The sequence below is a fragment of the Lepisosteus oculatus genome, chromosome 6, assembly GCF_040954835.1.
Source record: "Lepisosteus oculatus isolate fLepOcu1 chromosome 6, fLepOcu1.hap2, whole genome shotgun sequence".
NCBI classification, from domain to species: domain Eukaryota; kingdom Metazoa; phylum Chordata; class Actinopteri; order Semionotiformes; family Lepisosteidae; genus Lepisosteus; species Lepisosteus oculatus.
The window spans coordinates 55,635,840-55,653,741 of NC_090701.1; the positions used below are offsets into that span (position 1 = coordinate 55,635,840).

Sequence of the window (17,902 nt, forward strand, 5' to 3'; positions counted from 1 at the left end):
CCCAGGGATTTTTCAATTACAGAACTCTAGTCATATTGAAACAGCAAAAAACGTAGAAAGATTTGTCCGAGATTGTTTTAGTTGAATGGAATATGCATTTCTCTATCTGTATATAAATGACACACTGCACTTTATGTTATTTATTTCTAAAATGCATATCAGAACTGACAGACAGGAAGACTGACAAAGAAAAGGCACCACCTTCTGGCTGATCTCAGGTGTCAGCTAAGTCATGGTCACGCTGGGTGTGGTCAGTACTGGGATGGGAGACCTCCAGGGAAATCTAGACTGCTGGAGTAAGTGGTTCTGGTGGACCAATAGGTGGCACTCTTTCTGCCGGGCCAGAATTTCCAAACCAGTACTCAAATATGCTGACTGGGGCCACTCAGCTAAAGGAGGTATCGATTTTAAAGAGACACGTTAAATCAAGGTCCTGACTAATCTGGCCGTGATCGATCCTTTTGGAGCTGTTCATTACAGCAGGGGTCTTGAGACAGTCTAACCCGTCTTTGTGAATCAGTTTCCCACTTCTCCACTGGAGCTGTTGTGTAGTGGCACTGCTGGTATGGTGTGGCAGCGAAACGCTACCAGGAGGGCACTGCACTTCAGCTGAGGAGAAAAAGGGTCCCCTCCTATATTTAAAGCACATGGGAAATACACTGGGATCAAAAGCACTGTATGAATACAGTGAATCATGAATTCTTCTTAAAGGAATTTTATGTTGCACAAAACTTTAAATGACTGTTAAGTCATTTGTTCCAGAATGTTTTTCGGACAAAGATCTTCTCCAAAGAAAAGCCACACGGTGAAAGGCCTACAGTACTATATGGCCTGTCACAAATGATTTTTAAAACATTTAAACCTTGTATAGAAAACGTACAAAAATTCTGGATCAGCAGTTTATTTTGCGCACTGCAGCTCATCTTCGTCTGAAGTGACTCTGTAGTGAAAAGAAGCTTTCTGTACATTACTTCACTCCTGCATTTCCATGTAAAAAATGTGAGTTTCTTTATCTACTGATCGCACAGTAAAGAAAAATCATTTTCACTACCATCAGACTATTAATCCAACTTTGATACCATCCTTATCAACCCCAGCAGAGATTCCTCTTGTTTGCAGACATTTTGCTCATTTTAAACAAATGTTGAGTTCTGGTGATGAATTCCAAGATTTATGGCCTGTCAAATGATTGTCGTGTATAAAAGCAGTTTTCAGTATTGGCTGCTTCTAGTCATGTCTGTGCCTTGGTATGACAGAAGGCAGTATCGCTAATTTGTGTTTCTGAAATGTTTTTATTGACCTTGTGAAGTCACTTGCGTGAATTCTGAATCTAGGCTCTGTGAGCATTTTTTATTCTACACATCTTCTGCAAGCACTGCTCTGTGAAACGTCCAGGAAGTCCTAGATGAGGTCCTAGATGGACAAAACCAGGAAGGTGGAAGCTACAGTATGTGGCCTTCCTGGAAGTGAGGAACCCGACCTATTGGGACGTACTTCAAGAGACGCTGGCTCCTGGCAACTGCTAGTGACCTCTCTTCAAGTACAAAGCCTTTCCAAAGTAGGGAGGGCCTGCAGATGATTATCCTCAGCTGCTAACATTCTCTGCACATGCATTGACTTACACAAGCATCGTGGTCCTTTGTCTCGGCATACTTTAATATGCAGAGGCCAGGCTGCATGTTTTATGCATTACAACAGTGTGCAATTTTTATCAATTTAAAGTCTGTGCTGCCACATTAGCTAATGGAAAAATAAATGTGCTGTAATAAGAGTTTATTTCTTGACATTAACTTGAATACCTGGGTATTTATACTGTACAAGCCATGAAAGAAAATTCTATTCCACAGATACTCAGCATTTTTAAATAAAACTGCAGTATTGTTTATAAGACGTATACCTTATCCTCAGCCTCTTTATGGAGGCAGAAGGGAACAGGACGTGGCATGAAGGTAACTGCAAATTAATCCCAAAGAACAGATTAAGTCAATGCTTCTCAAACAGGGTCCTAAAAGACAGCCCATTGGGTCCAAAAGCAAAGCACTAGATTCACTTCTAAGCTAGATAGTGAGCAAAATCAACATGCTTGAAAATGGAACTACTCTGACACCCCCAAACTGGTTATGTTAGGTAGGTAGAATGTTGCAACAGAGTCTAAAAAAAACAGTAAAAAAAGTTCTGTCTCTACTATAAAAGCACAGAAATGTCAAGGATGAAGTGCAATTTATCCAGGACAACAATGGGTAACAACACAGCTGATGTACTACTGTAAATGATTATTCCAGGTTTTCAAGAAGTGTTTCGGGTACTAGAAGCCCTCAAGATGAATAAATCACCTGGGCCTGCTGAGAACTTGCCAGTTTTACTCAAGGAAACAAAAGGCTTTACTCAGAAGCCATTGATGCAACTCTTCGAACAGTCGCTCAGGACAGGGGTTGTAACCGGGGAGTCGAATATTGCTGAAGTGGTGCCCATTCCCAGGAGTGAGAAAACTGGCTGAAGTAATTATAGACCAACATGAATGATAACTGACTGGCTATTACATGGAAGGTTTGGAAACAATTATTAGAACTAGAGGATCAGACACACAGAAATAATATCCTAGGAAACAGCATGGATTAAAAAAAAACATCCAACTTCTTAGATCTCTTTTTTTAAGCAACACCAGTAATGGAGGCACATAGGGAACATGATATGTTATAGATTTTCAGAATGTTTTTGATATTAAAATATTCTCAAATTGCCAGCATTTGGCATGCAAGAAAATGCAAGTGTTTGGACTGAGAACTGATTAATGAATAGAAAACAGAGCGTACAGATAAGGGTGAAGACTCATATTGGGGTGATATATATATATAGTTAGTAAACTGGTCAAGTTTGCTGATGTTACTAAATTAAGGGGATTATCTAACACTGAAGCAGTAGTGAAATTAAAAAAAACATTCTGACAAAATTCCAGACTGAGCAAACCAAACATTATTTTCCATGTAGACAAGTGCAGGGTTTTGCATGCATATAGTAAAAATATACAGTAAACTATAAACACAGAATGAACAACATAAAAATAGGAGAGGTTACTTATGGAACCGACTTAGGTGGGAATGTTGATACAGTACAGTATACACAGTAGTTAAAAGCATAGACTCTAGATCAAGGTACTTTATATTAAAATTGTATAACACACTAGAAAGGCCTTTACCTTGGATCAAAACTGGTAAAGGGAGGAGAAACACTGGAGGCAGTAACACAAAGAGTGAAAGCTGGATGGAACAAGTGGAGAGAAATAACTGGAATAATCTGTGACAGGAAAATTCCCAGAAAGTTAAAGTGCAAAATGTACAAGACTGTGATTAGACCTGTACTACTATATGGAGCTGAATGCTTGGCAGTTGGAAAGAGGGAAGAGAACTTGATGAGAAGAACTGAAATGAGGATGTTGAGATGGATTCTGCAGATTTCAATGAAGGATAAGATCAGAAATGAAGAAATCCGTAGACGATGTAGGGTGGTGGATGTGGTTGAGAAGATGCGAGAGGCGAGGTTACGGTGGTATGGACATATCATGAGGAGGGACGTTGAGGAAGTAACAAAGAGGGTAATGGAATTTGAGGTGGAAGGTAACAGAGGAAGAGGCAGGCCTAGAAAGAGATGGATAGATTGTGTGAGAAAAGATATGGAGATATGTGAAGTGAGTGAGGAAGATGTGCTTGACAGAGACAAATGGAGAAGAGCAACCAAAGCAGCTGACCCCAGGACAGTCTGGGACTAAGGCTGTGAAAAAGAAGAAGACACTAGAAAGGCCTCACTCAGAAAGTCCTCTAACAGTTTGGCCACCATGTTACAGAAGAGATACTGTATCGCCACTCTGGAATCAGTCCAGAAAAGAGAAACCAAACACATCCCAGGGCTTTAAGGGGATGCCCTACACTGACCAGCTGAAGGAACTGAAACGTTTTAGTCTTGAACAGATAAAAATAAGAGGGGACCTGATACAAGTATTCAAAATCCTGAAAGGGCTGACAAAGTCAGCACAGTGGATTTCCTCAGAACGAACAGTTATTCATGAAGCAGAGGACAAAAGTAGATGTGGATGTGGTTTTAAAAATGACAACAGGAGATTTACCCAAAGGGTTGTGGGAGCTTGGAACACGTCACCCAGCCATATTGAAGGAGCCAATATATTCTTTCAAGGATATGTCTGGATAAAATACTTGGATCAATTAACTGTTATCTACCAAATGAACTAGAATAGTCATTTTTCATTTGTCCCATTTCTTACCGTATGTCCTTATGCTGATGTCAATTTCTCTTTAAACATCTTATAATGAGCAGCTTTGTTTCGAATGATCTTTAGAATGATTCAGGGTTCTTACCAAAGAGTGAGCTCTCGAAGAATGTCCACAAGACAAAAACTCTGACAACTGCTCAACTAAGAAATCTGCATGCCTGTACTTTTTAATTAATGTACTTCTCCCAAAAGAAATAATAAATATTCTCAGAAGTACATTATCATAAATGAGTTTTTAAATAGCTTTTTCATTATGTGCTAAAGAGTGCCTGCAAACTTTTCTACTGCAGATTGTTGTTATAGGCAAAAGTATTTTAATTATGATTCATTCTTATTTAATTCATGTTACTAACATTAACTATTAAATACATTTTCTAAACACACCATCATACTTGCAGTGGTTTAGCTTGGGGCATAGAATCATTGTGTACAAAGACCAGCGCAATAAAACTGCAGATCAGCATTTGTTAAGGGGGAGAAACAACAAAGCGCTGGGACCCTGTTTAGGATCCTTAGTATTAGAAGCCCTACAGTGACAAGAAGGATTTTTAGGTTTCTGAGTAGTTATTTTTTCATTCTTCTCAATGTTGGAACTGCTTGTATTTCGAAGACCAGTCAAGCGAGCAATTTGACACGACACAAGTACAGTACAGCGGGGCAGATTAACGCATTCGACAGCACTCAGGCTCTGCATCAACCCAGAGGACCACCTGACAGGAGTATTCAAAAACCCTTTTCAAATCTTCTGAAATTCTGCACTGACCGAATTGGAACTTGGCCGTTTTTTTTTTGGGAGAGAAACTGTTTTGAGAAGCGCAGCCAATCCAGCAGTAATGTTCTTTGCTCAGGCTCCTGGCAGCTATTTCCCCAGACTCTGCGAGGACACCACCAGGAGGAACCATTTGGCTCCACTGGTCTGTTTGATAGTTATCAGCTAATTGAGCCAAGAATCTCATCCCGCCATTGGCTGAAGGAAGCCAATATCCGCTTCAAACACATGGCGGGGTAGTTTGTGTCATACAGTACTACCACAATCCTACAACAGGATGCATACAGTATATGACTCGAGTACCAGCAGAATGAATATCCAGTATCCTTACGATCCTGACAGCTGACAGCGGCGCTCTTCTTCACTGAACCATCCCTCTTAGCAGGGGTGCGCAGCAGCCGGGGCAGGAGTCAGGGGCTCTTGGGCAGACATCAGGCCAGGAGAGCGAGTGACACGCGGAGAGAGAGAAAAGCCGACGGACGCTCAGAGGAGAACGAGCCACAGAGAATACGATGTCGTCTGTGTTGTTATAAACAAAAGAGTGCAGCTGTGCTGTTTTTTTTGTTAGAGCTGCAGTTGTGCATCTGTTCCTGTATCCAGACTGTAACAGCATATATTTGGGTATCTTAGAATATATCAAATCTATAGTGCAATGTGCATGATCACTGAATAATAGTAGCTCTATAGTAAGTATACCCCACAAGTTAATACAGTATTTTTACCTGATTCGGTGGTTATATTAAATTAATCAAGTAAACTATATTTTATAAAATAACAAAATTACAATTTTTAAAAGCTAATTCCCTGTGTTGTGTACATTATTCAGCCGTTTTTTGCTTGGCTTTATCAAGGGTGCCAATACTTTTGGAGGTGACTGTGTGACTTCTTGGTCAAAGAATTTGTGCTCAGAGACGCTTGTGAGAGCCTAAATTTCTGATACATGGTGTAAAAAAAACAGAGACTGCCAAAGCAGTGACACATGCCCGAGTGTAGCTGGAATCTTTCAAAAAATCATCAGTACACTGCAGCACAAAATGTCATGTGTCTCTCAAAAAAGAAAACAAAAACAGTTTATAAAACCGCATAAGAATCAATCGGCAGTGCATGGCTAGGACAAGGAGGATTAAAAGCTGATGACAATGTGACACAGTGCTTGAGAACAGATGCCCAACGCAATAACTCAAATTTCCTTTGCACAAGGGTCTCCCAGAGGTAAAGAGAACTGCTCTCCGAGACACCACAGATTGGAAAGTGTGGGAGAGGAGACTGCAATAATGTGAGCTGCAGAAGCCCACTGCACTAGAAACATCCACACAGGACTCGGTGGAGCACAAACACACTGGGCCATGCTCACTGCACACAGAGCAATAAAACACCAGCCCCCTAACTGGGCCTACATTTCTGTGCTAAGAGGGAACAAAAGGTAGTATTTGGGGATCATTCAGCATGTGTGTTATAATACCTGGAAAGGTTTATACAAATCTCCACCATGTAAGGATTATCTTCTTTAAACTTAGCGCCATCTTTCCAATACAGGGAACAGTCACACTGTATTTTTGGTCCTTCTAATGTTCACTGAAGTTGACCTCCACAATTCTATTAAACACTAAATTTCTCAAACAAAACACTTTATTCATTTAAAGGTGACTGACTTTTTTACGAAGCTGGAGCACCGGATCAATGCAACCCAACACACAAAAGAGGCACCAGGATTCTGAATATACAGTAAGCAGAGGAATGGAACTGTCCAGCACAGATTCCCTTTGATATGGATTCTTCAGATTTATTCCACGAGCTTACACAAATGCATATACCGTATACTCTATTAATGCAAAACATACATGACAAAATAAGAAGCAGATATTTCTAATCACGCGGAACATACATGACTAGGTTTCCATAGCAACAGATGAAGACCTCCCAGGTCTCTATAGAAAGGTGAGCCGTGTTGTTTTGCCCTAGTTACTGGCAGTCTTGCTGCCGGTATAGTAGCAGAAAAGCTCTATTTGGCTGCTATGGTAACAGACAGATTATACACAGAAAGGCTGTTGCTGTCACAGAATATGAAAGCCAAATGACTGTTCAGTTGCTATTATTTTAACTGACAATGCATAATTACTATCCTGGCTATTTTAAGCATAATAAGAAAACACGTACTGTACACACTCACTGAACTGAATGAATGTTCTTGATGAATACTAGGGATATTAGCTAAATTTAGATTAGAAACTACACGTGCCATTTATAAATCTTTCATAAATGGTTTAATTAATAAGGAATTAAGTGACCGAAAAGTGATGATAATGTTAATATGTATAATAATGAGTTATGTGTAATAAAGATGTTAAATGCCTTAGAAGCCAAATTCTACTGTGCATTAAACCCTGAAATCTGAATAAAAATCATCGTCCTACACGTACTGTATCAATGTACATGTGAACAATCCGGGCTAGGTGATTTCATGCTCTCTGAAGTAAAAGACATGCATGGATTTAATTTTTAATACTCGATTTGTGATTCTGTCCATCCATTTGTCAGTGCACTTGGAAGAACACAAGAATTCTCCACATTCTTGATGATTCGATACACAGTAGGTCATACAGCTATACTGTATATACTGTATAAGCAACAGATACAATGTTGTCAATATTGCTGTGGATTCAGGTTGGTTATGAGCCACTTCTTAAAAACTGCTTCCCTCATAACCACCATTGAGAATACAGTTACCAACACTTTGGGGCATGTCCGTTCTATAACAAACATCGGCAAAAACTAGTTTTACTAATACAATTTAATTCTACTCCCACACACAATACAACGAATGTAAATATATAATATACTCTACCTACTGATACATATAATTTCTATTTGATAATATAATCAAAGGCAATATTTTTTTTACTTTTACAGTAATAGTCTGAATCTGGTACTTTCATTATCTTAAATAATAATCTCTATCACTGAAAATCTTCTATAACTAAAATATGAATTAATTCATACCCAAAAAAGTTTTATAATTCTAGGATGTTGATTTAATAAAATAAGAGTCTTAACCCTCCGTCGTTGTGAAATGAAAAAACACGTCTGGATTTTTTCCATTTCGAGATGTTATGTCAGGAATTGAACCTGCTTTGCTTTGTTAAACCTATCACAATGCACATCACTGTGTTTTTTTCTGCAATTATAACTTTTCATAGGAAATGAAAAAATAATGACTAATAAATTATTTAATCAACAATTAAAAAATCCTAATACTAATCTTCATTTACAATGACCTTTCCATATCTATTAGGTCTTCACAAAGCTTATCAATTATTCACTCTAGCAAGCTTTATAGATCACTGAAACTTGTTGGAAAAATGTTCAATATCACTCCAACATCAATCTTGTTTTGCAAAGGTCACGGGGCAGGAACACATTGATCTGAATTCAGAATTCCATACTGTAACACAACTCAAAATATACAACAGCTGTATCTCAAATATGATATTGTACTGTGGAGTTTTGCAAAGGTACTGACATCTGCATACTTGTGACTCTGCTTTCCCTGACAAGGCTATACAGACTTATTCCTCCAAGAAGAGACCAGATTTTACTGGATTTTGTTTTCCATTTTGTAGCCTTTAGGTACAGTATACTGTATAGCACTATCTCACTATCACTATTCAACTGCATGTAGTTCGAATGAATAAAGCAAGCTTCGTAACTTGCCTTTACCAGTTGTTGTTTTTTTCAACATTAGAACAGCCAAGAACAGTAAAAGATGTAGTGAAATGGATCCAGGATAATTACAGGAAACATCTATAAAATAAACTGGAAATGAATAATATCCTAAAGGAGTATTTTACTCAGATGTTTACCAGGAGGAAATTGGCAACACGTTTCAGTCAGCAGGAGTTCCACATGAAATAGTATCAGTACTACCACTTGTTTTGTGTACTACAAGCAACAAAGATGAACATATCTCTAGGGTTTTTCAACAAGACAAGGGTAGCAAAGACAAGAAAATTTGTTCTGTGATGTCCAATCAATAAAAAATAATTAATACTAATAATAACAACAACAATAGACCAGCAAATCTAACCACTGTATGTAAAATTAGAGAAACAAACGAAATAATCAACTATATGGAAATATAATTCCACTCAACATGTTTTTTAACATGTTGGTCCAGCGTAACTAACTTAGTACACTTGTTTGAACAAGCAATTACTGTACATAAGGGAACATACAGGGTATATATTATGTTGACACATTATTTACATCCTCTAAACAACGTGGGGAAGCAATAAAACACAAACTAATAAGACTAAGATCAAATAAGACTAAATCAAGGGATGCTAATTGCACAATGCACTAATAAGACTAAATTCAAAACACTGTGTACCATTGTTACTCTGGAATCAGTCAAAGAGCAATCAGATACACCCTCAGGCTTAACAGACAGGCTAAAAGAACTAAGAGTTTTTAGGTCTAAAAAGACAGGACTAGAAGAAGCAGAACTTATTCAAGATTTCCAAATACTCAAAGGCACTGACAAGTGAAATGTGAAATTAATCAGGCATGACAACTGATATTTTTATAATCATATTGTGGTAAATGTAGAACTCTACAAGGTCGGAGGAATACATACTCTGGGAACATAACCACACCTTATGCAACTACCAAGGTTTTAAAAACATGTTTTTGTCAAAATGTTCACCTCAAAAACAGGAAGTCTTGGCTCATGAATTATTCGGTTAAGGCAAACTTAAAAGAGACCAAAATAAAATGTATGAATCACAAAATATTGTGATGCAATGTACAGGATTGATATTCAAACATAGATGCATGTTAAAGTAGTGCTTTATTAATAAAGAAGCAATCATATTCAATGTAAAGTTCATAAAAATTGATCACTTCAGTAGCAAATTAAGAAATAACAAAATACTAGTGCTATACTGCTCAGCACATCTGGCAGTGTTCTTGTTGACTGTATCCTTTATTGTCATAGACTTAGGATTGTGGTTATCCATCCACAGCACAGCAATTAGCGAGATTCAACAGTTTTTATTGATAATAATGCTTCTTTGTGGGAGACTGAAAAACAAGATTTGCAAGAGTCATGAAGACGGAACAGGCAGGAATACTAGAAGCTGCCCTGCTTGCATGACTAGATGTCTCTTAAAGCACTGTTTGATAAGACACTCCTTTCACACAAGTTGCATTACAAATTCCTAAAAATAAGTACCCAACCACAGAGAAAGTTTATTTAGAGTACTGTATGCACTAAAACACTTCAACTCGTATACAGTAACTTACATTCCTCAGTTTCCTTGCTTTTCAGTTTCTACACTTGCATCAGTGTTCTCTTCAGTAAGCTTACAGCACGTCAAATTCAGTTAATACAATAATTCCTTACAGGGAGAACTGTATTTATTTTAATTTCAGAGCAGAGAGTAGAATACGTATCTAATTTCATCATACCTACAAGTCCTACAAAGCAGAAACACTACTGACTGCAGTTCAGATTCAGCTGCTGTAGCTTTTGTCTTGTATTGACTAGTGTTGACATGCCAGCATGGAGCTGTTGAGTCAAAACTTTTAAGGATGATTTTATGTAGAATAGAGAGGAGATTAATTTCTACTAGTAATAAACACGTTTGGCTTATAGTCTGCAGCACTACATACTATCCTGGGAGAATACTACAGCAAAGTTTGCAATATACAGTGAGTTTTGATAATATACTGTAGTAAACCCAAGGGCTTAAATATGTTATATATAGGGCATACAGTAAACACTGGGGAATTTCACTCTATATTAATAATAATGTGTTGCTCAAATAACTGATATGAAAACAAAAGCATACAGTATGTACCACAGATGACATCACACTTCAGGTAGAATATTTGGGAGGAGATACAGAGATTGAACTCAATAAACTCTTGGCAGTATTCCTAATCATAATCAAAATGAGCAAAAATGATCATCATCATACTTTAATTGTCATGCTAATGATGACAATGAAAAAAAAAACATGCACATCTTTATGCCTGACCGCTGCTTTAGAAGTATGTCCTTTTTTCCCAGACAACATTTTTCAGCTGCAGAATGGTCTTATTGGGAATTATGTGCAGAAACAGTCCTGCTCTTCTCTAACCCATTTCCAACGATACTGGGCTCTAGTGCTATGAGTTCATTAACATTCACTTTTCCATAATTGATAGTAATTTGCCTGCTCTTACAAGGCCCCCAGTCCTGAAAGTTGCTCCTTGCAATATATATATATTATATATATATATTACTATTAGTTTCACTGATCAAAGTCATCTATGTTGGACTGATGAGTCCTAATAGCAGTAAAACAGTTGTCTGTATCTGGTTATTTTGGCTTATACAGTAATAATAATAATAATAATAATAATAATAATAATAATAATTGCTTACACTTATATACTGTAGCGCATTTCTGGACACCCCACTCAAAGCGCTTTACAGGTAATGGGGATCCCCTCCACCACCACCAGTGTGCAGCCAAACCTGGATGATGCGATGGCAGCCATAGTGCGCCAGAACGCTCCCCACACACCAGCTCTCAGTGGGGAGGAGAGCAGAGTAATTAAGCCAATTTTATAGAGGGGGATTGTTAGGAGGCCATGATTGATAAAGGCCGATGGGAAATTTGGCCAGGACACCGGGGTTACACCCCTAATCTTTTCGAGAAACACCCTGGGATTTTTAATGACCACAGAGAGTCAGGACCTCGGTTTTACGTCACATCCGAAGGACGGATTGCATTACGTTTGCATATTTCTTGTAAGATACAACATGGAAGCAAAGTGCAACAAAATATGAGAGTAAATGTGCTTCTTTGTGCCTTCTCACACATGAGGGGAGCTATTCAGAGGTTTCAAACCCGAGAGTGCACATTTCCAGGTACAATCCTACTTTTTATAAAGTGCTGTGAAGCTAAGATAATTTTTTGTTTCGAAGCGTCTTTACCAGAGGCAGAGAGGCATAGTCACAGGATGTTTTCATTTATAAGTTGTTAATCCTCTAAGCCTCTTAATTTAATGAAACATAAAAATAAGGTTAATAGGATTTTTCTTTTAATGTTATACAGTGTACAGGGAATGTACCTGTACTGTATTTCTAATTATTTTCTTGTTGACTTGTTATATATGCAATCACTGTTTTTTAATTGACAATCTAAATATTTCATATTCCTACATTTGGTGTTTTAAATGCTGGAAAGCTAATAACAAATGAAACAAAATAAAACAGTGCTATATTACAATTCTTATGCCGGGTTTTATGTAATATAAAAGATACACAGATGAGACAATATTCATTGTGATTCTTGCCTGTAGAAATGTGATGCAGAAATAGAGGAATCTGGGTGAACTCTGGGAGTTCACTTTTTATGGTTCACTGCAAAGGCAACTATCTAAAGGTGCAGTGATTTCCAAGCACTTAGTTTGTTCCCCCAGTCAAAAAAAAAACTTCTATATTTTATCACAAAATAAAATGATGTAAGCAAAGAAAACCACATCAAAATGTATACAATACCTTATATACAAGGTATACCAGTCTTCCTTGACATACAGTACTTTAATGCTGAAACAGCTCCTTTACAATCACATTGAGAGGACGAGTCCATTATGTAAATAAAAGAAGTTACTCATAATTTTTAAATCTCAGAGGGACTGAAACTACTTTAGCTCCAAACTATTAACAGAACCTCATTAATAATGAAAGCAGGGTGGCTTTAACTATATTGACTATACTGACATTTATTATTACTATATTGACATTTCTTTTCTAGTGTTTGTGAAAGACATTTTCTTCATTCTTAAGATGGCCCAGTCCCTCTTAAAAGGGAGCAGACAATTTAACCAGATTTGTCAGGATCTCTAGCATCTCCAGAGTCTGATATTTAGATTTGAACAAATCTTTATTCAGTTTCCCCTTTAGACATATTTTAGGCATTTAAAATGAAATAGCAAATCTCTGTGTTTTAAAAATACATTTGGGAACAACCTACAATAATTACGGTTTTTGAAAGTTTTTTTTAAAAAAACATGTTTTTAATAAAATATGAGTGAACGTCCTGCCTATGGTCTTTCCTGTTACTCTTCCATGCTGAATGTGAATAAATGAATTTTGTGAGAGTTATGTACCATGGTGGGGACGCAGGGTCTCTGGGGTTTGGAGCTTTTGCATTCTGGGGACTATCAGTCAATGTTGCTGGAGAGATTAATCTGGAGGAAAAGATGTGACCCTGGCTTGCTGTGAATTGCTATAACTACTCTCGCCAAAACAGGAGGCTTGCATCACTCTTGGTGTCACAGCCCCAAGGGAAGTATTACACAGAGATATTCCTGGGATCAGAGCATATAAAATGTTAGGGACATTTGGCTGGTCTACCAGTATGAAGTATGCTTTTTTCTGCTACAAAATAATGGGACACGGCGAGTTTTGCTGTCTGAAGCCTAGGTATGTGTAGAAATTCTTAGAGATGTTAGCATTTTGCAGCATGAAAGGCAGAAAATGCAAAATGTACTTTCCTGTTTGCTGGCTCGTATTAAGTTATATATATGTATATATACCTACAACAAGAATACTCCAATACAGTATTCATGTATCTTTATTCCATCTAGCTCTGTTTCCTGGCTGAATATAAAAGCCAAATATTCCTAACTGTTAATTAAAATGAGTGATTATTGTATATAACATGTTATGCCTAATCCATAAAGACTTGATGAACAGGAGTCACACGCATTACAAGAAAATGAAATCCCATGGACTCATGATGAGCGTCACTAACTGAAAATGATAGATTCTTTGAACAATATCACACCAGATTATGAAGCCTCAATCGAATGATCTTGGAGTTCTTTCTCGAAATGTCTTGGGCAATAAATATTAAAAGTCTCAAGACACTGCAAACCAATTTAAGGAAATTTGCATGTCTCACTGCTTTTCAATTATGATAACAGTCCACATTCTCTAGAGAGGGGAGACACAGTGAAACATTTCTGCTTCAATGTAAAAAAAATCAATGTGTAAAATTATTTAACGATGCTGCTTTCTTTAATGTGTAATTCATTTAATCATTTTAAATTTAAATCTTAAATGTAATCCCATTGCAACAGTAATAACAATGATAACATACTACCATAGACCTCATTACCTGTGAGCAAACTGTGCAAGTCAATATCTTCCTCCTCTTCTTTGATTTTCAGATATTTCGTTGACTGAGCAAGCCTGGGCAAAGAGGAGAAAAATATACCGCCTGATTATCCTGTGAACTGGAACTAAATCACTATAGCAGCCATAATGTGACTGAACAGCACAGAATAAACAACACTCAGGCAGAAAACAAATTGGATTTAATATCTCCATGCATGTAAAATGATGATATATAATCTAAATTCAAAGTGGAACCACTGACAATTTTAATTGCATTTCACGCAACGCAGGCATTACATTAGTTGCACCAGTAGGATATACACAATATCCTCTTTAAAACAAACATTTTATACTGAGATAAAAACAATTACCTATGATGGCACACCTTAAAACTTCAAATAATATAAAGAAGATTAGATACAGCTTTTAATGGACCTTGTTCTAGTTACTTGTTTTGAGTAACTTGTTAGGAAATGGAGCCCTAGATCACCACCAGAAAATTTTATTTCTTTTCTTGAACTTTTTGCGGCCAAAAGGCCAAATATCAGCTAACCAGGATTACAGGAGGCTGTGATCTTTTATTTAAGGCTTCAACCTTTATTCTAGAAAGCGGTTTAGCTCTGTACCAGCACTCAATTCAAAGATATTTTAGCATGAACTTTACACACTGTAGAATATCATTTGCAAATTATTTCCAACATGAAAGTCGAGATTTCCTTTCTGAAACATTTAGATAACGCATGCTTGTAAAATTCTCAGAAATTGAGTTTCCAATCATATTCAATCTGGCTCACATCAAAGTCGCTTTCAACAAATGTGAAACAAATATTACAGCATCCAGCCCGTATCACCATTATTGTTCAGTACGAAAACAATAACATTTTATGATTTATGATTAATCGCATAAAGAACAAAAGGCAAATGTTCAAGATCCCAGTCACTTCTAACACATTTTTCTCTGCATTGCCCCGTTTATAATGGCATTCGTAAGCCTAACTAGATCAATTTTACAGTGAAATGAAAGAAGAAAATCTCCAGGGAGTTCTAAAAGCTTGGTTGCGTAACATTTTGCTGTCCAGAACGCCTCAAATCAAATTTGTAAATGTAGCATACAGAGAGAAAACTTCCCTGAAGTAGGGTATGAGGGTTGCTTCTTAATGGGCTCAATGTATTTTAAAATGATCACTGAAGTATACTATTAAAACTAGTTAGATAATGGTCAAACCAAGTTAGCAATACATCACAGTAAGTCCCATGTTAAAAATGTTTCAAGCAATACTTAAGTCCCCTTTTATAAAAAAATGAGACAATATTTATGTGTTTCAGTGTGCTCCTTTTCAGCTCACCCAAAAATAAATGTAACATATATTATATGTCAAAGACAATTTGTATTTTTTGCTCACTGTAGGGGTATCAGTTATGGCCCATTCTTAATATAAACCCTAAAATTCTCCCACATTTCTTGACAAAATCCAACATTTAGTTTTGAGAGATGCTTCCTCTAAAGGTGAAGTCTAGCAGTGTGGTTCTGTAAGTTTAAGAGTTCGGTTGTTACAGTACCTACCGGCTTTGAAGCTTGGCCTTTTTAACAGCCGGAGTTAGAGGCTTATTTCCCTGAGCAGGTGGATCATTGCTGTGCTCTCTCTTGACCAGCGGAGATCCTGAATGTGAGCTGCACCTCCCTCTTAAACGACCTGAGCCTTCACACCCTGATGGTGAACACCTGTTTGTGAAATTAAGAGCAAACGATTCAATATTCACTTAGCCAAGATATCATACATCAGGAAATGTGTAGTAAAATGTGTGTATTGATGATAAGTGGGTGAGTACTGATATGATGGTTTGAAATAAGAATACTGAAAAACATATACTGAACAAAAACATTGCATATATATAGGTACTGTATACAGTGTAAGACATATTTTCCTTTAATTTGTAATGATGAACAGTATAATAACTTGGTCAAAATGTTCATTGTGCATTACAAAAATTAAAGGAATTGTTTCAGGTAACACTGGTTCTGCACATGCCACATGGAAAGAAAATGTCTTTAAAAAGGGAAATGCAATACCAGCCCTTCTCAGGTCATCCTTCTGCCTGAAGGCTCCCAAATATTGTATATTAAGAACATCTATCACACTACTAATAACTTGCACTCATAAGTTCAAGGATCTGGATTCCAGAAGCACAGCAATTCTTCAAGTGAGCAGGGGAAGCAAATACAATTATAAACATCGCTTTGTGTACAAAATAAGAGGATTTGGAGGCAGAACCAAAGATAAATACGGCATTTCTTAAAGATTACAGTATATCTACATGAACAGACGGACAAGATGTACTGTATAGTGTGGGAATAATTTTATTGGGAATAGTTTTATGAAACAAGCAAAATGAATCTCACACTGTATAGGCATCGAAGTACTGTATACTGTACACAGAAAAAGAACAACTATGTTAAGCCAATAAAGAGTACAGTATGTGCTGAAACATCAATATGTTCGCCCATTCTTCACCCTAATTGAAACCGTGCACCTACAACAAGAAAACCTATAGTATTATAGTCAACAACTTGAACAGCACATGCTGTAATACACTATCCGGTATGGAAACAAGCATGTTATGAATTGCTGGAATGCTATGAAGCCTCTCGGAAGTATCTTATAGTCCTAGCTGTCGATCATCTCTTACACTGCAATACTAGTGTTCTGCCAACCACGCTCCAAGGCAGCACAGTAATCATTGATTACACAGTAATCATGCTTCTGCTTACTTGTAAACAATTTCTGTGTTCATTTGGATATACACTCTTTAATATGTTTTTAGCACTCCCAGGTGAATGATCAGTTTCCTTTTTTCATATTGCTACCTCCACCTGGAGCCCTGGTAGCTCAGATGGGAAGGGCGTCTCGCTCCGGACCGGGAGGTCCCGGGTTCAATCCCAGTAGGGGCAAGCGATGGAGCTCTAATTCCTGCGAGACAGCTCCCAGATCCACTCAGCCTGCTTTCCAAACGAGTACTGGGGGTCAATCCTTCTGGGGGTAACAGGCCGGCTGGAGCGTGATGCTCTTGCCCCCCATTCCCCCATGGGCCTTTATGGCCCTGGAAAAGGGGACCTAGCCTACCTCCCTGTACCTGCTGCAAGTTTCTAAGCAGCTGGGGATGGTCTCTCTGCCTTCTTGTGAGAGCTGCTCTGGCCTGCTTGTGTTCCTGCTGCAGGATTGCACCCTGTGGTTAAAGGCCCTGCCTGGCTGAGATCACTGCCAATCTCATCCTTACAGCTGGACGCTACCAGCCTCTGAGCCAGAGCGACGAACCCCAGCTTGGTGAATTCGCTATCAGCTTCCCTGCTATTGATATTTTTTGCCAAGACTAGTGTTTTGCTAGTACACGCACTGAGTGAGGGATTTCTGTCAATGCCTGAGACAGAAACCACTATCAAAGAGCACTAAAAGTCTGGACCTGCTCTGCCCTCTCTACCCACTTGTATGGGGTACTTGTACTCAGTCACTGGAGTCATTGTGAGGCTGTACTACCTGGATGTCAGAGTGGACTTGCTGTAGAGGCCCAGATGTTTGCAAAGGGGTTCTGGTCACAGGTTTAAATATTACACACAATTCATACAACATCAATTCCCTTTAGATAGCTGGACATTCTTGTTTACTTAGATGCCCTCCTG

The 17,902-nt window shown here is 37.8% G+C and overlaps 1 protein-coding gene across 2 annotated transcripts in view; it reads right to left on the reverse strand.

Annotated features, from left to right (window-relative positions):
• Window positions 1-17,902, reverse strand: part of LOC102684409 (L3MBTL histone methyl-lysine binding protein 4) — a 142,901-nt gene that overhangs the window by 40,688 nt on the left and 84,311 nt on the right. For both annotated transcript variants that reach the window (XM_069191600.1, XM_069191601.1), the window contains exons 16-17: window positions 15,791-15,949; window positions 14,228-14,301 (exon numbers count right to left, since the gene is read on the reverse strand). In XM_069191600.1, the coding sequence (XP_069047701.1) occupies window positions 14,228-14,301; window positions 15,791-15,949 (233 nt within the window). The remainder of the gene's footprint in view (window positions 1-14,227; window positions 14,302-15,790; window positions 15,950-17,902) is intronic.